The 20,782-nt window shown below is 32.5% G+C and overlaps 2 protein-coding genes across 4 annotated transcripts; one reads left to right on the top strand and one right to left on the bottom strand.

Moving 5' to 3' along the window:
• Positions 1-587: 587 nt before the first annotated feature.
• Positions 588-4,467, top strand: LOC25501023 (uncharacterized). 2 transcript variants are annotated; one of them, XR_005643634.1, is made up of 8 exons: positions 588-992; positions 1,247-1,420; positions 1,962-2,054; positions 2,133-2,201; positions 3,011-3,217; positions 3,528-3,653; positions 3,771-4,001; positions 4,278-4,467. XR_005643634.1 is itself a non-coding variant. In XM_013589568.3 (7 exons), the coding sequence occupies exons 1-7, from the start codon at positions 639-641 to the stop codon at positions 3,915-3,917; spliced, it is 1,170 nt and encodes a 389-aa protein (XP_013445022.2). In that variant the 5' UTR covers positions 588-638; the 3' UTR covers positions 3,918-4,132. The 2 variants fall into 2 exon arrangements, 1 of the variants encoding a protein (XP_013445022.2); XM_013589568.3 differs by lacking the exon at positions 4,278-4,467 and having other exon boundaries at positions 3,771-4,132.
• Positions 4,468-6,212: 1,745 nt separating this feature from the next.
• Positions 6,213-12,128, bottom strand: LOC25501022 (AT-hook motif nuclear-localized protein 7). Of its 2 annotated transcripts, XM_013589567.3 has the most exons (7): positions 12,008-12,128; positions 11,797-11,837; positions 10,356-10,795; positions 8,974-9,041; positions 8,717-8,848; positions 7,490-7,654; positions 6,213-6,851 (listed from the first exon to the last, which is right to left on the bottom strand). In XM_013589567.3, the coding sequence occupies exons 3-7, from the start codon at positions 10,744-10,746 to the stop codon at positions 6,534-6,536; spliced, it is 1,074 nt and encodes a 357-aa protein (XP_013445021.1). In that variant the 5' UTR covers positions 10,747-10,795; positions 11,797-11,837; positions 12,008-12,128; the 3' UTR covers positions 6,213-6,533. The 2 variants fall into 2 exon arrangements, with proteins under 2 accessions (XP_013445021.1, XP_024629286.1); XM_024773518.2 differs by lacking the exons at positions 11,797-11,837; positions 12,008-12,128 and adding an exon at positions 11,646-11,668.
• Between the last annotated feature and the right edge of the window lie 8,654 nt (positions 12,129-20,782).

Raw genomic sequence — 20,782 nt, 5'->3', positions numbered from 1 at the left:
ACACGTGCTCTAACACTCAAGTTAGTCCATACTTGTGTGTGTGTAAGAGAGAGGGAGAGAGTAAAGTCTGAATTATAAGATCGTACCTAAACGTGACACTGGTGCCACGATTATATATACGAGCTAGTTGAAACTGTTTCCATGAAAATTGGTGTGAGTTGCGGAAGACGGTTAGAGATCAAATGGACAACCATATCATCTTAGGGTGGTGTTTCCGTTCGGTTAAACGCGCATGTGATCTAGTTAAAGAAAAAATTTTGAAAAACCAAAATAAAAAGTTGATATATTTATAAGGACCAAAAACATATTTAACATAAAATATAATAAGATTAATGCATAATTTTTAAGATAATTTTTTTTTTTTAACACATGTTAGCAGCTGTATAAAATAATTATTCAAAATTAAAAAGTTATTCCAATACTTCTTCCAATATTTATATTCGAAAATATTGATGGAGTATCGGTATCTTATACATATACGATAAGAGTATTCGAGCTCAAAGGTCTATCTTTTTTTCCCTACTAAGTAAGTAAGGAGAGGATGAAAACGTAACGAGAAGATAAAGTGAAATTAAATTGGTTCCGTAACGACAATGAGCTGTAACTCATCATCCTCACACACACGTTTGCTATATTAAATGCACTTTATCATGCGTGTGCGTGCGTCTCACCATATTATAAAACCGATCCATATTACCCAAAAAACCCTTCCTTCACTTCACTCATTCTCCCGCCATCCATCACTAACAATGGAACTACCAGTGATAGATCTATCTTCATACCTCTCCGCCGTTTCAAACGACCGCGATCCACGCCTTCAATCCCTATGCGCCGATGTCAGCCGCACCTTAAGTGAAACTGGAGCACTTCTTGTAAAAGATCCGCGATGCACTGTCGAAGATAATGATCGTTTCATTGATATGATGGAAAACTACTTCTCAGCTCCTCATGAGTTCAAGATTCGTCAAGAGAGACCTCATTTGCATTACCAGGTTCATTAATCGTTTCACTTATTTACTAGTTTAAATTGAAATTAGAGTTTAATTACTGTATAATGTATATCAAATTATAGTTTAATTAATTTCAATGATCCTAGTAATTTCTATGTTGGGTTAGTCCATTCATGACTTTGCTCTGAATTTTAACTGGTATACTAAATTAGTAATAAATTGGTGTATATGAATTGAGTATTAGAAATTATTATTGTATGATGAGAATGAATGATGATGATGAATTGTTGATGTAGGTTGGGGTTACGCCGGAGAGAGTGGAAGTACCGAGAAGTTTGGTGGATGAAGAAATGCAAGAGAAAGTGAAAGAAATGCCTGAAGAACATCGACCTCATGTTCCTGTTGGTGCTGATCTTAAATGGAGATATTTTTGGAGGATTGGTGATCGCCCCTCTAATACTAAATTTCAGGTGTTCTTTTATTGTTCTTCGTTTTTCCTTTTCTGTAATCTGTTTACCTGCTCAATGAAAATCCGATTAAAGTTCAATATTTTGCTATATCTTTTCACTTTTGTAATTGCATTTCAAAAAATTTGTATAACATAGAGAAATAGAGTAATTCCATTAGATGTTACTTAAAAAGTTATCTACACCATATGTGTATGCTAGTTTAGTCACCAACAATCATTGTGATTTCTCACATCATGTTTTAGCCACCGACAATCGTTGTGATAGAAATTACTTGTGTCCCACAATGCTTGTGTCACCAAAACAATGAGGGTTGCAAGAGAGGGTTAATCAAATAGAAATTACTTGCTTGAAATGTGAACTGTTCAGTCAGATGGTCCAAAAAGCACTAATACCGGAATTTTAGGATTTCCAAATGCAGGGAATTTAAATCCAAAATAGAGATTTTTGCTAGCATTACTATTTTTTGCTAATGGAGTAATATTTATTCTTCCTGATGTTCTGTTAATAGTATGTTTTATTTATTGCTATTGTTATTTTGCAGGAACTCAATGCAGAGCCAGTAATTCCCGAAGGTTTTCCAGAATGGAAAGAAACTATGGATTCCTGGGGATACAAAATGACAGCAGCAATTGAAGTAAGTCATATAATTGATTGTTATTTCATAATGTTATTTGAAATGTATGTTATCTAATTGTGCATATTTCTTACATAGGTGGTTGCTGAAATGGCAGCTATTGGGTTTGGTCTTCCAAAAGACGCATTCACGTCTCTTATGAAGCTGGTGAGCGAGCACATCAGTTAGTTGATTAAAACATATGCATTTACATCTCTTAGTTGATTAACTATCTGATGAATGATCACTTTGAGATATATTAAAACAAAAGATTTTGGACATCATTCATAGTAAAGCATATGCATTTACTTTTACCCTTTTTCAACATGGAAGCAAAGTTTCCCCAGTTTTTGTGGCAGTTACTTTGATTTTATTCTTAATTGTATGATAGTTCCACTGTTTAACATTATATTTGTAGCCAACAGGAGTGACCCTCGTGCATTTTTATGACCAGAATGGTTTACTTGTTAGAATAGATATACTGCAGAAATCTCTTCAGTAAAGGAAAGCACAAGTTCTTTAATTACTTTTTCAACTCTTGGCCAGTTCAAAATTAACAAGTCTCTGTCTTTCATTTACTTTCTTTTCGTCTTCCACCATTTAAAAATTGTTGGTCTTTCCTATACTCCACAAGTTGGGACCCTCGAGCATTGGGTGCCACTTTTCTTACTTCAATAACAGAGAGTACTTCACTTTGATGCTAAACTTATTTTGTCAATAGAATAATCATCAAATTGGCTATACCCTATTCTTTACTTTTACATTTATTTATGCTTGTCCATAGGGAACAATTTTACTTTAAGAAGCCCCCTTTTGCCAATTTCTATTAGGTGTTAATATTCTCTACTTGTCACATGTGCTGCATTTCGCAACTTTAAAAATTGAATGACAGCTTGATCATATTCTTACTTTCACAGCCCTTGATATTTTTACCTTTGTTTTCTACTGATTGTATGGTGCATTATTTTGTGTACTAGGGCCCGCATCTGCTAGCTCCAACAGGGAGTGACCTTGAAAAATATGGTCAAGTAGGAACTGTTTTTGCAGGATATCACTATGATCTTAACTTTCTAACAATTCATGGTAGAAGTAGATTTCCTGGATTGAACATCTGGTTAAGAAACGGACAAAAAGTTGAAGTGAAGGTTCCAGTAGGTTGTCTTCTTATTCAGACAGGAAAGCAGGTAATTTGAAATAACCTATGTTTGAAGATATTGTATCTAAAGCATTTTAAAGCTGTCATTGCAGTTTGAAACATATATATACCTGATTCTTGTCTTCATATCTTCCATCTGGTTTTAGTTTATAATTTTTTAATTAGCATTATATTTTTTTAGTTTATAATTTTTATCCACCACTGGTTTGATTTCAATATCATGCCTATGAGAATTGAAACTGCAAGTCTACATATTTGACAGCTCTCTAGGATAAATGCGATTTACTCTCATTATCACTAACTCCTTTTGTGTGTTTTCTTTTTGTTTTAAAATGCAGATAGAGTGGTTAACGGGAGGAGACTGCATAGCTGGCATGCACGAAGTAGTTGCGACAAACAGGACCATTGATGCAATCAATGCAGCTAAAGAGCAAAAAAGAAGCTTATGGAGAGTCTCGTCAACGGTGAGTGCTCACGAAAAGCTGGTCGTTTGTTCTACTAGGAAAAATAGCTGTATAAAATTGACCTTTTAGTTCTGTCGACTGTTATACTAATTGGTAACTTTTATCTGTAACATGTAGTTATTTGCGCACATAGCATCAGATGCGGTTTTGAAGCCCTTGGGACGTTTTGCCGAATCACCACTAGCAAAAAAATACCCTCCAATGTGTGCAGGAGAATATGTTGAACAAGAGCTTTCTGTAATCAATCTGAAGGGAAAGAAATGAGAACTCATTGTTGACAAATGTAATAAAAAGTTGATACATTCTAATTTCATCGGATTGCACAGCTTTTGTAGCTATTGGGGTCAAATTTAAAAACCATTGGGGCAAGAAACTAAAAATGGTGGTTTCATGTTTGTTCCAAGAAAAGGAAGTAATTTGAGCTTCCACCTGAACTCCAATTTATGTCAATACATATCAAATTTCTGCATGTTACAGCATTTTAACTCCAAACACATTTACAATTTTATCTGTGTTTGTTTTCCTTGCCAAGTTACTTCCAAACATGAACTGATCCCCTATATCGTCGATTTAGAGGAGCTTCTTCAGACGTAAGCTACTATGCATTTCCTTATTGTTAATTAAAAACATATCATTTGCAAATGAGATAAATTACATCAATGTAAATTGCATTGATGTAATTTATAATTGTGGTTTCATTTGTTTTACTGTAATTTAAAGAAAGTGGTGATTACCCAACTGGTGTATCTCATTTAAGTTATATAAATCATCTCTAACTACATAGTACATTCTTGTGCTACTAGTTTCTGCTGAACCAGTCTCAAATTTTGTGCTACCCTGTTTTTTGAAAAATTATTCTGTAAATAACTGTATTTTGTATTTTATTTTTTGAAAATCGTTCCATATTTTCCTTGATTCCACATGTGATTAGAAACATGTTTATTCAGATGCGCAAGGATTGCTAAATTTTGTAGAAGAGCTAATAATGGCTTTTGTGCGGATCTTTATTCCCCTCATAAGAATATGCTCTAGTGTGAAAATTGATGAAGATGGATGAAAGGTGAAGAATGTTCATCTAGGGAAACGAGAAAAGAGAGAAAAATGATATACTGACTGATATGCCTTTTTTATTTTTCTCACATATATCTACAAATAAATAGATTTACCCTTTTATATAACACAAGGGTAAATAGGAAAAACAGGTAAAAACTAACTAAAAGCATACAAACTGAATAATAAGCTATCTAATCTAATAATTATAATATTAATAACCAAATAATTATCTAACATCTAGTGCAAATAATTGATGCGCAAGATGTCTAAGTATTTTAAATTACTATGACATAAATCTATACAAAATAAATCTTGTTTGGGTTGGATTTATCCTTCTTTTTTCTCATAGGTTCCTCTTCTAATAGAAATAATCATATTCAAAGTATTGCCGAGCAATAAAGTGACTAAACGTAATTATGTCTCTTATCTAACATTCGATCTAAATTTTCATCACAAATTCACAATATAAGAGTTTTTATTTTTGTTGAAAGAACAATGTAAGAAAGAGTTTAATCCCTTCCACTAAACTCTTTAGTTGATAATTCATATGTTAATCAATGTAATAGAGTTTCTTAATATTCTTAATATAATTTCTGGATCCTAAAAAGCTTCTAAGAGACAATGCCAAAATTATGTCAATGGAACAAATTTTGAAATGTTAGTATATCCAAACCAGGAAAACTCTATAATGGCCACTTGATGGTTTTTTTTTTATTTTATTTACAATTAGCATGTAGCAAATGCAGCATGTTGCCAGAAAGGATTTATCACTCAAATAAAACTACCAAACCCTCACTCTAAAAATAATCAAAATCATTTCTAAATACAATTATAAAAACATTATACCAAGGACCTGAAAAAAATACTTCATCATGATCAAATGCACTATTAATCCAAAAACCTTTAAACAAGTTATATAATTGATATGCATCGAAATGTAAAATTGTTTTATACTATGAAAAAATTATAATCATTTGATCATTAAAAATATTTGATTTTAACCATATATACGCTAAAAGTCATACATATTATAGTTTCTGGTTGTTGACAGTGCAGCGTTTAACACAAACAACAATGCATCAAATTTAATTAATCTCAAACAAATCTAAATATATCACCCTTAGGGTGTGTTTGTTTAAGATTTATTTTAGGAAAAAAAATCTATTTTGTGTAAAAAAAATCACTTTTATCATTTTTAAGTGTTTGTTTAGGATTTTTAGAAAAATTAATTTATCAAAAAAACATAATTATTGACTCTAAAATGAAAAGCTATTAGGATTAGCTTTTCCCAAAATCCATTTTTTTCAAAAACAAAGAGGTAACACATGAACTAGTTAAAAAATAATTTAAATCACTTTTTTTGGATAGTTGACAAACACAAATAGCTTTGAATTTTTTTAAAATCTCAACAAAAAAAAAAAAAAAAGTCTCTAGATTTTTCTTACACAAAATCTATTTTTTTTTTTTTTTAAAGCTAAAACACACGCACCCTATACCATCACCAAATCAAAAGCAAATGCTTCACCAAATTCAATCCTAAGTAAATAGGCAAACAAGGACCAAGGTACCATTACATCAAAATTAGCCTACTCATCATAATATTGCATTGTGCTGCATCTACCTAAGTAACCAGCCGATAAATCAAAGATACTCTATCTCGCTGCAACTAACAACACTGTCAACTACATCCTATAGACTATAGTAACAGATACCAGAGAACAGATTTGGAACAATCTAAGATAACAGTAGAGAACACAGTAAACATAAAACAAAACATCTCAGTTGTAAATGTTGTCAGGACAAACAATTTGCACGTTGATAATCAACTTAATTATCAGGCAAAGATATGTTAATATCAGTAGCCGCTTTTCTTGTGTCCGGGATAGAGTGCATGTTGACCCAGTTCTCCCTTCGAAAGGCGGTGGGCGGAGGAGAAGTGAAATTTGAGTTAAGGGTTCCAGAATTTTGCAGTACATGTCCACCGCCACCCATGGCATCCTCTTTTTCAGCATTATTAGTTTGGGGTGGCGGAGGTGCTGCAGATACCGCAATGGCCTGAGTAAATGTGGCTGTTGCATAATCAGACTTAGGTTTCTTTATTTTCTGATCTTGATGGCCGCTAGGCAGAAAGCTTCCCACCACCACCTGATATAAACCAAGAAAAATATAAGCGATCCTTCTTTTGAGGAAGATGCAATGCTTAAGATTGAAGGAACATCCAACACGTGTGTCTGGCACCAACACATGTGATTGAATTTAATTATTTCATTTTATCAAATTATTACATGTGTCAGTGTCGTGTATGGTGTTCAAGTCTGTGTCGGTGCTTTATAGGAATCATGCTAACTTGGCCTACTTACACAAAAACACTCTCTAGTGCAATTGTTGAGACATAGAATTGCAAGTTTAGGGCCTATTTAGTATGAGAAGACATTTTCAATTTTTGTTGGCCTTTCACTTTTGATTACAAAACTGTCGCATTGTTTTCATTTTGCTTTCTGTTTACAAAGATTTGTATAGGAAACAAATAAATATTTGGAAAAGGGATGAAAAGTGAAAATAATGTAGCAATTTTGTAATTAAAAGTTAAAACAGAAAATGAAAAATAGAAAACACTGTCTCAAAGCAAACGGACGTTAAAATAGTCACTTCTCAATTCCCAATCCTATTTGTTTGGCAACTATATTAAGGGAAAATGGTGGTTCACTTTCCGAGCATGAGTACGTGTGAACTTGGTGCATTGTTAAACATGACCTACGTGTAAAGAGTGAAAGGATGTTTACCTGCACAGGAGTGGCAGCTATAAGAACACCAGCAACTCCGCCGCCTACTACGCGACCATCAGGGCTTGCCAGTGAGACACTCATTCCACCTGCCCTGCTTCTTGTTCCTTGGTTATTATCAGTAGGCATGAATGATCCAGACAAGGAAAGTATCTCAAAACGACCCTGCAAGAGCATATTTAGAAGAAGAAATATTAAACAGAAGATATTGTGGCACCAATATCAATACATCAACATTCAGAAAAACTACAGTTCCAAACTCAATAGCGGACTTAAGAAAATAACCATCAAATATCAGCTCAGACTATGGCAAAACCAGACTTTTGTGAAAGTCATTTCAACTACTAGTAACAATATAATAGTAGTCAATCCCGGATAGCGATGTGACAAATAGCGGTCACCGATATTTGATTATTTTTTGGACAAATTACATGAATAATACTGTTAAAGTATAAACAAACTTGTATATTTCTCAAAAAAAATAACTTATAAAATTAAATATCAACTCATAAAACATTCATAAATCAAAACACCAAAAAACAGAGGAACAAACAAATAAATCATAAAACAAGATAAACCATAAAACAAAAGAAAACAGGAAGAAAAAAAGAACCGAGAAACCATACAACAGAGGAAGAAAAAGAAAAAAAACAGAGAAACCATCAAACAATGTTAGGGTTTACCAAATCCCCAAAATGCCCTCAAAAAGGTTTTCAAAATAGGGTCAATTTGGAAATTTCCTACTAAAATCAAATACCAGCTGAAGCAGCCGCTGTTTGGTTCCGCACCGCTACGACGATTACCGTAACGGTCCGTCGCCGCTATCAGCCACTATTGACTACTGAACATATAACATATCAACTACCAACACTGCTGATTTCCTGACTCTACATTAGTAGAATTGTACAGAAAAATGTTCATAAAACCATCTTGGTTAATTTACAAAATCATTGAAAACCATGCTTCTCACCCTCTTGATTAATTTACTGAACAAAATTTTTTTATAAAACCATTCTCATATAAACAAAGAACATAATTAATAATATTTCAAATTTTCAGTCCTGATTATAAATATTTATCAATCCGATGATTATTGCAATACCTAAACCTTAGATCCATACTTTACATAAAACAGAACAAAGTGTTAAACAGAAGCTTCAAATGAATTTAGGCTTTTAAGCATGGAATAAAATAAAAATAAGTCAGTGTCATGATTTACTGACGCACCTCATAGGTCAAAGTACCCCCAGAAGAATCTGGATGACGGAGAGTCACATTTGAAATCACTCCAGTAGCCGATAAGACACATATTGCTCGCGGCCCTTGTTGTGAAAATGATATCACCTTATTTGTAATATCCTATAAACCAAAGAGTATAGCAAGATAATATTATTCATTATAACTTTGGAAGTAATGGTATCATCAATTTGTATAACGCTTAGGAAGGTAAGAATAAAGGATGGGGATGGTGCATTCAAACAAACCTCGCCGGCATTGACAGTGATGAAATGCGGCATAAAGTTTGTACCATCAGAGTGTCCATTCATTTCACCTGCAAAAGTACCAACAAAAAATATTTCTGAATTCATTTGAAAATCAGAAAGTAAGCAATAAATTCTATAAAGTTGTACTTTAAGTAAATTCTATGTATCTACGCAACTTGTATTTATACTGGTGTACAATAAATACATTGAATGCGTACTCCCTCCGTTAATGTTTAAAAGCAAAAGTCACCATTTCACACTTATTAAGGTATGTCGTTGCTTATATTAATTTCAGTAAAAAAACATAATTGCTTTACCCAAAATACCCTCATTGTAATTTGCAAAAGGTCGTAATTTATGTAAATTCTCTGTATCTACACAACTTGCATTTATAACGGTGTACAATAAATACATTGAATGTGTACTCCCTCCGTTACTGTTTATAAACAAAAGTCACCATTTCACGCTTATTAAGGTATCGGCATTTGCTTATATTAATTTCAGTCAAAAACATAATTGTTTTAGCCACAATACCCTCATTGTAATTCTTTACAAATTACAATGAGGGTATTGTGGGTAGAGCAATTATGTTTTTGACTAAAATTAATATAAGCAACGACATACCTTAAGCATGAAATGGTGACTTAAACTACAACTTTATAGAAACAGTAGCGGAGGGAGTATGCATTCAATGTGTTTATTGTACACCATTATTATACAAGTTGCGTAGATACATAGAATTTACTTAAACTACAACTTTATAGAATTTATTGCTTACTTTCTGATTTTCAAATGAATTCAAAAATATCTTTTGTTTGTATTTCTGTAAGAATTAATTAAACTTGACCCAATAGCGGAATTAATTAATTCTTACAGAAATACAAACAAAAGATGTTTTTGAATTCATTTGAAAATCAGAAAGTAAGCAATAAAATATATAAAGTTGAAATTTCTGTAAATTCTCTGTATATACGCAACTTGTATTTATAATGGTGTACAATAAATACATTGAATGTGTAATTCATTAGCACTAACCTAGAAAGTTGTAAACTCGGGGAATATTAACAAGCACACTATGAAGTTGTACAATTAAAGAAATATGGACAGATTTAATTAATTCTTACAGAAGTCATAAATAAGCTGTATAAAAACAAATTTGAGAGCTTTTGTTGTGGATTGAAGGAAAGTGGTTCAGAAGTAAAATAGCATGCAAACTCAATGAAGCAAGAGAAGTAAAGTATTTTTGATACCAGACACAGAGATACACTTCAAACATCAACAAAAGGAAAAAGGTTACATACAAAATGAAAGTCATCTGATTAACTATAATATTTACCAACCAACAAGAGCATTAAATCAATGTATAAAGTACCAACAATTACCTAGATGATCCATCACAAATTTTTTCGCCCTCTTGTATTCCATCCCCTGTGGTTTCACTTGCTTCATGGATGAGAAGTCTTTAGAAGAAGGCGGAGCTGAAGATGAGATAGGCAACGGTGACAATGGCATGTTGACAGACCCATCTGGCCCATATTTCCTTGGTCTACCCCTTTTCTTCTTAACTGTTCCATCCAAACCAACACTCACCGGGGAAACACCGACATTAGCAGCAGCAGGAGCCGCAGTAGAACCTCCTGCTGCTGCAGCTGTGGCTACTTCAGGGTTATGAACTTGGTCTGGAACTTCATTCCTTGGTGCGACATGATATGCGGATGGAGCTTCTGGCGCTATCACCGTAACCGCAGGATTGATACCTTCTCTTCCTTCCATGCATATATTGAATGTTCACTCCCTCAAGTATATATTATCAAACCAACACCTACAATCCAAGAAAGTATAAAACAATCAGAAAGAAAATGGGGTCAACAAGCACTCGTCCAGATACAAACACCTGACACAACACTAACACGTCGACACCAGTAATAATTTAAGAAAATTGAATGTCGAACATCTAACTTATGTCGGAGACAGGATATGTGTCGAACACTTGACATTGTTTGACACAGATCACGTGTCAAACACCAAACATGCCTTCAATTTAAAGTGTCGGTGATACGTATAGAAGCACATGTCATTACAAACATTATAGATTTTAGCAAACACATCAATACCTTCAAAGTCAAACCTTGTTGAGCATGTAATAAAAGCAGACTAAAAACCAATCAAAGGATCACACAAATGAGGAAGAAGGCAAAAAAAAAAAAAAAAAAATCAAACTTATCAGTAGAAATCTAATTGAAACTTCATTTATACATAAAAACAGATGAAAAATAAAATAACAACAAATATGGTTCAGATTGAAGATCGTAAATAACAAAAAATAAAATGCAGTTATTTTTTATTCCATCAAAATTGATTTTTGATTTTATTTTTACTATGATCTAATCTCTGAAAATACAAGAACATAAATTTACCCCATAGCAGAAGATGAAAAAAGATACAATATATATTAGCCATTAAGACTTTAAAATCAAAATAACATATATTAGTAAAATAATAAAAATTTATAAACAAAAAAACCCACTTGAGTAAAAATATTTGGTGACGGAAAATGAAAGAGAAACCAATAATATTTAATTTTCTCCAGATATTTCTCAGACAGAAGCACAATTAAATAAAAATTCATCTAAAAACACCAGAAGCTTTTCAAAAACAGAAAAATAAATAACCTGCTTCATACCCAGCATTTTCCAGAACTTTAAAAGACATAAAGCTGAAACTAACGGAAAAATATTGCAATAAATACAAAAAATAAAATATTTATGGAAAAGAATATCAACATCAAGCAATGAATATTCTACAGAATGCAAAGATCATGACCTGTCACTGTGATTCCACACTTCACCAATCTTCTTCTAAATCTGAAAAAAAAAAATTTAAAAATTCAGATTATAATTATAAATTATAAATTATTTTTCAGCTGAAACAAGAACTCAACTAGTTCAGTTCCCTCACACCAGAAAATGAAAAAATAAAATACATAAATATTAGAGAAAAAAAAATATTTGTTCTGAAATTCAAAGGAACTTACAAATTTCAGAAGATGAAAAAAAAAAAACTGTTGGGTTGATGGTTTTTGTAAAGGTGCAAGAATTGAAAGATGAAAAAGAGAGAAAATGTAATGTTGAAAATAAATACTACTGTTACAAGAATTAAAAAATAATAAATAAAATCAAGGAGAAAAAACCAAAGATAAATAAAAACAAGAAAAAGTATTTTTAATGAGTAATTAATAAAATATTTCTTTTTGGTCAAAAAAGGGATTTTATTTTATTATTATTTAAGTGTGAATTCCTAAACCCAATAAATACAATTTGGTTAAGAATAATTTGAGGTCCGTGAAGGGTAATTAAATATTTGAAAAATGTTTGTATTTAAATTTGAAATGAAGGGTAATATGGTAATTTTGTTGGGTAATAAAGTTGTATCTTTTTTTCTTCTGAATTTAATTTGTTTTTTCTATTTAAAGCTGCAAAGGTGGGGTTGGACGGCCAACCTTTATGTTACCGCTGACCTGCTTTTTGTCTTTTTTTCCTTCTAGTTGAAATATTTTGGTTTATATTTTACCCTTGACGACCTTGAAAATTACTATGAAATGCCACTGAAGTGGAATTAATTTTCTATCCTTCTTAGAATTTTCTCATTTTTTCTTTCTAGGATTTTCTTTTGACTAAATTCTTGGATTTTTTTTTTTTTTACTGAATTCTAGGATTTTCTTTTGACTATCCTCCCTATTAGCACAAATTATTACTCACTTAATAAAATAAGATTGCCTTAAAATATAAATATTTTTTTAACATTAATAAAATATTCATATTTCTTTTCATGTGAAATCATTTATTATTTATTACTTTCTATTTTTTCAATTTTTCTACTTTGACTTTTTCTATATTATTGATAAAGAATAATTTTGTAAAATACTACTATAAGCTATTTTTTCATACAAAATTGACTGCATTTATTAATTTGTGTGAAATATTCTTTAATATAAAACTGTCGTTGCAAAACAATTGTCATAATTGTTTCGTAAATACAAATGTGAACATATGAGATTGGGACACATATTCAAGTATTTCTAAACATTTAATTAGAGTTGTCAAATGTGTTAGCCCTGCCCGCCTTAGCCTGATGGGCCAACTCATATAAATGGATCGTAGTAGGTCGGTCCATTTGATTCATCGACAATTAAAATTGAGTCCAGCGTAATTAGTAGTGGGTTACGCAGTCTGATAGGTCAGTCTGACCCGTATTTTAAAATGTATTATTTCATTTTCAAAAAAAAAAAAAAAAACAGATGCAATGAACAATAAAATTATGAGTCATTTTATAAAATAAAATTGTCTTAAATTATGAGTCAACAAAATATTCATATTTCTTTTCATATCAAATCATTTATTATTCATTACTTTCTATTTTTTCAATTCTTCTATTTTGACTTTTTTTACATAATTGATAAAGAATAAATATCAACAAAATATTCATATTTCTTTTAATATCAAATCATTTATTATTCATTACTTTCTATTTTTTTCAATTTTTCAATTTTGACTTTTTTTATATAATTGATAAAGAATAATTTTGTAAACTAATAATAAGTTATCTTTTCATACAAAATTAACTGCATTTATTAATTTGTTAAAATATTTTTTAATATAAAATTATCGTTGCTAAACAATTGTGATAAGTACTACCTCCGTCCCTAATTATCAGATCGTTTTGAGAATTTTTTTATCCATTTTTATAAGACTCTTTTGTTATTTTCAACTGCATTAATTATTTCTTTACCTACATACAGTACCTATGTTTATTATACTACATCTTTTTCTTCAATCAGCAATAAATAACGTGTTTTTTTAATAAATCAATAAATAACGCGTTGAAAACAGTAGTATTTATTTTAAAATGCTTTTCTTTTACTAATATTTAATAGTTCGTCAAAAATCAACAACACTTGGATGAAATGGTAGGAGATATCTTCGATTTTAACTGGAAATTTTGAGATCGAATTAAACCATAGAAATAGGGTAGTATTAAATCTCTCAAGGGGGTGATATACCACCTATCGAGGTTCTATCTTACTTAATGAATTAGTGTTTGCAGTTGCGCGCAATACAAAGGATGCCTAATTCACACAAAAAAAGAAAGTTCGTCTAAAATAATATTATGCTTAATATGAAACAGACTAAGTATATCTTATTGTTTAATGTTATATGACATTTGAAAAAAGCATTTCATTAAATACTCCATTCTTCTCTAAATAATAATCGTTTAAGGTTTATGCACGATTATTAAGGAAATGGTTAATTGTGTTGATTTTGATGGTAAAATTAGTATCATTTAGTAAAACACATTTATTAATTGCAGTTAGTAGAGTAGTTAAGTTTGATGAAATTCAATAAATCAGGGTATAATAATGGAAAAAATAATAAATGTTGCATTGGTATTCTAAAGTGACAATTATTTTGAGAAAAAGAAAAAAATTGTAACGAGACAATTGTTGTAAGATGGAGGGAGTACTATTTATTAGTAATGCCAATATTGTCATGTTGAAAATCTTTACATGAGTTCAAATCTAAGATCTCACCGTTATGCATGTGAGTTTCCCTGATGTTTCTCACTTCGTTTGCATACTAAAAAAATACTTACATACACACACACACATATATATTAAATTAAATTTATTGACAATTTATATATTATTTTTTTAAGAATCTAAAATGAAATATTATAATCAAAACTTAGTCTCTCCAACACAAGAAGTGTTAGAGAAAAACTAAGGAAGAAAAATATTAGTTACATCATGTTACCATAGATAATGTAAGCAATAGAGCCACAAAGCAGGCACGCTTAAAATAAAAAGAAGACATAAGCTAAATAAACTAAATAAGAACTCCCAAACATAAAAGGGAATTAAGACGCCAGATGTGACAATTGAAAGCAAAATGAAGGTGATTCGCCTTCAACCACCAGAATGATTGAAGCTTAATTTTATCGATAAGTTGATTGATAGAATTCTCACTTTGTTGAGAAAAAAAATCTAGCATTCCTGTCACGTCAAATAATCCAAACGTTCTTTAAGAAGCCACCCAACGATCATAATTGGATAATATGATCATTTACATGAGTTGGTGTGACTGAAACCAATGCAAGCCAATTATAAATTTCATACCAAATTTGACCAAAATAGTCACGAGTCAAAAACAGATGATCAATATCCTCTTGAGAGCCACAACCACTTGAGCAATACAGCGTATTTGGTGAAAGGACCGTCCTCCTGATTAAGTTGTCAGTTGTTGGAAGACAGTTACGTAATAAACGTCAAGCGAAGATGTTGACTTTTGAAGGAACCTCATTGTACCAAATAGTAGTATTGTGATCATTGTTTAAAGGTTGATCCCTTGATGTTAAAAAGTTGTAAGCACTAGTAACATTGTACTTTAAAGTGGCATGAAGTTGCCAAATCAACCTGCCATTCGTACAAGCCTGCAAAACAATTGGTAGTAAAAGAGTACAACATTCCCTCCCCAATTATTCTTCCCAAGCGAACAACCTCCTTTGCCATTTCCATGTCTCGCCTCCCTCCCCCCCAACCTAAAAGAAACAAGTCCTCCACAGTTGTCAATTTGTTGTCAGAAAGATAAAAAAATGTGACTGAATATATGCTTCAAAGATCCCCCCTCCAACCAAGGATCCCACCAAAATAAAGTTTCTACTCCATCCCCCGCCTCACTCCGTAAGTGATCAGTAAACCAACTACCAACCCCCTCTCCATCACGCCCTCTGAATGCTAATCAAATTACTCCACCACACTGCAGCCAATCTCCCTCCATTGCCAAAAAATCCACCCTCCACACTATACCTCGTTGTTAAAACTTTATACCACAAACAACCTTTTTCCTCTCTCAATCTTCAACACCACTTGTCAAGTAAAGACAATTTATAATATTATATTGTTTTAGAAGTTTTCTCTTGATAAGAGATTATTAGTTAATATTTTCATCAAAAAGTTACATATTGCAAAAGCCATGCGACATAATTAGAAACATGTTGATAAAGTCAATGTTAAGCGGCGGTGGAAATTTCATATCAATATCAAAGTAATCCAAAAAAAGAAATATGTTGATAAAGAAATAATTGATTCCCTTGGCAACTTTCGTAAGAAATTGGAGAGTGGAAAGAAAAAAAAAACACAGTAATATTTTTATCAGATTAATTAAAACAATCAAAGATCTGTATATTGTTAAGAGCATCTTCAATAAAGGTTTCACTGTCTATTAACAAGTGATACTTAATAGCTATTCTCATTGGAGAATAATAAAAAAAGTATGCTTATTTAGAATGAAGTGAGAGAAAATGCTCATACAAGCATACTACTCTTTACGATATGTGGGTCTCTTAACCATTTTTTTGTTAAAACAATATTTAATATTATTAAAGTTAGATCTATTGGTAGAAAAATATAAATTTTAATATTATTAAAGTTAGAGTCATTGGTAGAAATCATAAATTATTGTTAAAATATATTTGATATATAGGTATTGGTATTTGGTGCGACCTATTTAATAAATTTTAAGAAGTGTTGCATTGTAGAGGTTAAATGATTATTAGGTGGATGAGATGATTTTTCTATCTGGTATAAAAATCTCAACAAATAATTCTCTCCATAGTATGAAGAGCGATTGAGGTTTTCTCTCCATAATGAGAAGAACATCAATTGAAAATCGCTTCTGATGATATCAATTGAATCACAAATCTCTTCCAAGGATCAACAAATCGCAAATAACTTCTGATGATATCAATTGAATCGAAAATCGCTTCCAAGGATCAACAAATCGTTACTTCTGAATCGCAATTCACGGTTTGAGCGATTTGCATCTGCAGACACGACACTTTCTATTCTTACTGTTGTTACAATCGATCCTGCCATGCCGTTTGATTGGCAGGCGGAGATTTTGGTACTTGCGACCTTGACTACAGCTCGTGTGCATCCCACCAGTGTTGTTGTTGCTGCACGCACACCACTCTCTTTTGCACAGGAACTCACCGCATAAAACAATGTCGCCACAAACGACAATTTGCCGCAACCTTCAATCCGTGGTGAGAACGTGTTCATCTGTATTTCTCAGGCAATGTATGAAAAGGGGGTTGAGGTATGCAAGAGGAACCTTCGTGGAAGGCTGGTTTTGAACAAAACTATCGAAGTAGTAATAAAGTTTGTATCCATGAGGACCGTTGTTAATTTATACTTAGCAAGTTCGTTAAAATAAAGGATGTAGTAAATTTTATGGGGTTGCCCTAGGCAGTTGGATTTGATTTTATAAAACGTAAACAAAGTAAATAAAATGGTTTGATAATTGAATTAAAACATATGATCAAGCCTTTCGAATCCTCTATTGCTCACCGTGAGTAATTTTGTTCTCTTCTCTCTCAAAAAATTAACCTAGCTTTACGACAAATTAACTAAGTGGTTTTGATCAATCTCTTGACTCAAAACCCTTTCCTAAGTTATAACATTTTAATCTCTTAAACCGATTGAATAACCGCGGAAGCATGGTGAGAACGTTAATTCATAAGTCATAATCCTCAATTTCCTATCTCTAGGTTCCTATGATGAATTAAACAGAATTACTATTTCAGAATTAAAAGCTAGGGTTAGTAGTCATTCAATTCCTAAGATCAATTTATGTGATTGAAAGAAGCTAGGGTTAGTAGTCATACGAACAATCATAAGAAAAGCATTAAGCACAAATAATTATGAATAAAGACTAGGTTTTCATTGATGTCAAAGAGAGTTCTTAACAAATTACATGCTCGCAGATCACAAAGATTCATCTCATGGCTTAATCAATCCAAGAGTTTAGCTACGCATAACTAAACAATCAAATACATATAAATAATAGAACATACGTAAATCAGAACCAGCTATGAGTTGGGTGAGATCCACCGCGTGTTCTTCAGCTTCCTGGTGTCGTCTATGCTTTGTTTAGGTCTCCAAAATCGCACACCTTTAATCTCTGGTTGCTTCTGACTTTTATAGACACAAAATTAGGGTTTCAGAAAGCTCACCATCGTGCCACGTTTCGAGACCATCGTGTCACGATTTTCTCATTAATCCTACGTGGCAGCAAATTTACTCAACCATCGTGGAACGTTACACATTCATCGTGCCAATATTTTCAGCATCTTCAGGTAAATTCCACGCTTCAAACGTGCCACGATTTAGGTCCATCGTGGCACGATTCCTCCAGTAGCTAAATTTTTGCATTCTTCTCCAATTTGTGCAAAAATTCTCTTTTGTGAATCTTGAGCTGATTTATCCATGTATTCAAACATTTGACTCTCAAAACATTACAAAAATGACACAAATATGACTAAAAAACTAGTGTTGACGTACTGTCATCATACACGGCGAAGGAAATTGAGTTCAATCTTCAAAAACAATGGAAAACTACCGGTCCTTGGACAATGCTTTCTTTAGGGAGGGGTTTTTATGAGTTCTTCTTTGCCTCTGAATCTGATTTATGTACTGTTTGGGCGATAGAAACTATAAATTTGAAATCGGGGTTATTAAGACTATTTGAATGGGCAAGGGACTTCAATATGCATGATCAAAGAAACACTCACACGCAAGTTTGGATACACTTAATGGTATTACCGCAAGAATATTAGATGGAACGTACAGTACAGGAAATTCCAAGCGCGATTGGCACACCGCTGGTCATTGATAATGCAACAACAAAGATACTTTTTGGCCACTATGCACGAGTTTTGGTTGACATTGATTTTTCTAAGAAGATATTCCATGAGATTATGGTATAGAGGGATGGATTTTCTTTTTGGTGTAAAGGTGGCATATGAATGGCTTCCGGACTTATGTTCTCACTATCAGGCACTTGGGCATGATGTTACTAATAGTCATTGGTTGTAACCGAGGAAGGAAGGGATTGTCCCTAACGAGAAGGTCACTAAGGGGAAGGCGCAGGTACCTTCCAAAAATCTTGAGTGGATGCCCGTTCAGGAAAATCCCTCTGGTATTGGTTCTTCGAAAGCATTTGCAGCTTCTACAGAGCCTCTTATTATGGTTACAGACACAGTTACAGATACAACTGCAGATGTTGAGACAGTTACGAATCCAACAGAATCACAGACACACTTAGTTGCTGATGAAGTCCCTCAAGGGACTTTGCCTTTGAGGCCGGTGTTGGAATTGAACCATGTAGTGCACGATGACGTGCTTTCGGATGTTGAGGAACATGTAAGTCCGATAATTTGGGAGGAGTTGGAGATTCCCCGGATTCAGGATGCACTTGTGACGAATACATCCTTAGTTGTGCATGATGATGTGCAAATGTTGACTGTTGATTTGGATTCCTTCGCTTCTGCTAGGGAGTACATGCCGACTCAACATTTTGTAGCGCATGATGACGTGCAAGCTAGCCCCCGTCCCAATCCTCCTGTTGCTAGTCCATTCCCGTGGACAAAGAGGCGGTTTTGGAAATGGAGATACTAGCACGGAACCCCCCATCTGTGGTGACACATACCAAGCTTGATGAGAATGGTTACAAGGTTTTGGTGGCTAACATGAATCCAAACATGCAGCATGATCTTGAGTTATGAAACCGTGTTCGTGCATATGACAAGGCAAATGCGAAGCTTCCTTTTACTCTAGTATTATCAAGAAAACAGAAGCAGCAGGTTAGGAAGCAAATTCAGATTGAAAAACCGCCTTATAAAACCTTTTCTCAGGGTGGATCATCCTAGGTGCTCAATGAATATTCTATATTGGAATATCCGCGGTTTTGGTAATACGAACACTAAATCTGCGATTCTTTGTGTTACCTCAGGCTTTGCACACTGACTTCTTTATGGACCAGAGTGGGATACCTAGTTCTAGATTACCATAGTTAACTGATTTTATGTTTATGTTTCTTTCTTGCTTTTTTGCTTTTCTTTTGAGGGTTTTTGCCTAGTCCCCCTCTTGTTCATCTTTTCCTTTTGTTTAATAAAATTTTCTCTAAGATTGACGGTATAGATGAAGATTTTTCAGGATGCCAACCTAGTTGAGATATCGTCGCTTTTCCTTGATGCCTCACCAATCTCCTGGATTAAGAAAAAAAATTATTAGGTATGAATGCTTAAAAATATAGATGAGTACTGCGTACATTACACACTTTTTTATTTTTGAAAGGGCGTACTCTACACACTTAAAAATTAATTTTAAGACAAAGATATCTAATTTCACCCGCTAACTATGATAATTAAAGATTTGAATTTTTAAAAAGTTGTCCTTAAATATCTGGTAAGAAAAAGTTGTCCTTAGGTAAAGAAATTAAATTTTCTAAGAAATATCCAAAGAATATTCAAAAAAATTGGCAATATCCTTCTATTTGTATATACGTTGCAGTCATTTTTATTATTAAATGCGTAACGAATAGTTATAATAGTTCATCAATGTATCAAAATTACAAAATAATTTATGATTGTGCAATTCGTTAGTCAGTCTTTGACATTAAAATAATTTTTTAATGGACTGATATGATAATAAGAAAATATAATGTGGGACTAATATGACAAAATTAACAAAGCGTTTTAACATAATAAATAATTTTAACTAACACAATATACAATCATGAATTATTTTAAAATTTCGATATATTAAAATATTATTGCGATTATTCGTCAGACATTTAAGAAGTGGTGGATATGCCAATTGTAGCTAACCATTTGTATTTGTATAAGGATAAAAATGAATATACTTTTTTTTTCATGCTTGAAGAATTAAAGTGATTTTTTTTCTTTGACGTTA

This window comes from Medicago truncatula, chromosome 8 (genome assembly GCF_003473485.1).
Source record: "Medicago truncatula cultivar Jemalong A17 chromosome 8, MtrunA17r5.0-ANR, whole genome shotgun sequence".
NCBI lineage: Eukaryota > Viridiplantae > Streptophyta > Magnoliopsida > Fabales > Fabaceae > Medicago > Medicago truncatula.
Note: the sequence above shows the minus strand (reverse complement) of the source record. Positions and strands in the feature narration are given on the sequence as shown.

What these genes read in the sequence shown, in the direction of transcription:
- LOC25501023 (XM_013589568.3), top strand. Translation starts at nt 639, where the DNA reads ATGCACTTTATCATGCGTGTGCGTGCGTCTCACCATATTATAAAACCG. An exon ending in TCACGTCTCTTATGAAGCTG is followed by an intron (nt 2,202 to 3,010) that starts GTGAGCGAGCAC and finishes TTTGTGTACTAG; the next exon opens with GGCCCGCATCTGCTAGCTCC. An exon ending in TTATTCAGACAGGAAAGCAG is followed by an intron (nt 3,218 to 3,527) that starts GTAATTTGAAAT and finishes TTTAAAATGCAG; the next exon opens with ATAGAGTGGTTAACGGGAGG.
- LOC25501022 (XM_013589567.3), bottom strand. Translation starts at nt 10,746, where the DNA reads ATGGAAGGAAGAGAAGGTATCAATCCTGCGGTTACGGTGATAGCGCCA. An exon ending in GGGGTACTTTGACCTATGAG is followed by an intron (nt 7,655 to 8,716) that starts GTGCGTCAGTAA and finishes ATGCTCTTGCAG; the next exon opens with GGTCGTTTTGAGATACTTTC. An exon ending in TAGCTGCCACTCCTGTGCAG is followed by an intron (nt 6,852 to 7,489) that starts GTAAACATCCTT and finishes GGTTTATATCAG; the next exon opens with GTGGTGGTGGGAAGCTTTCT.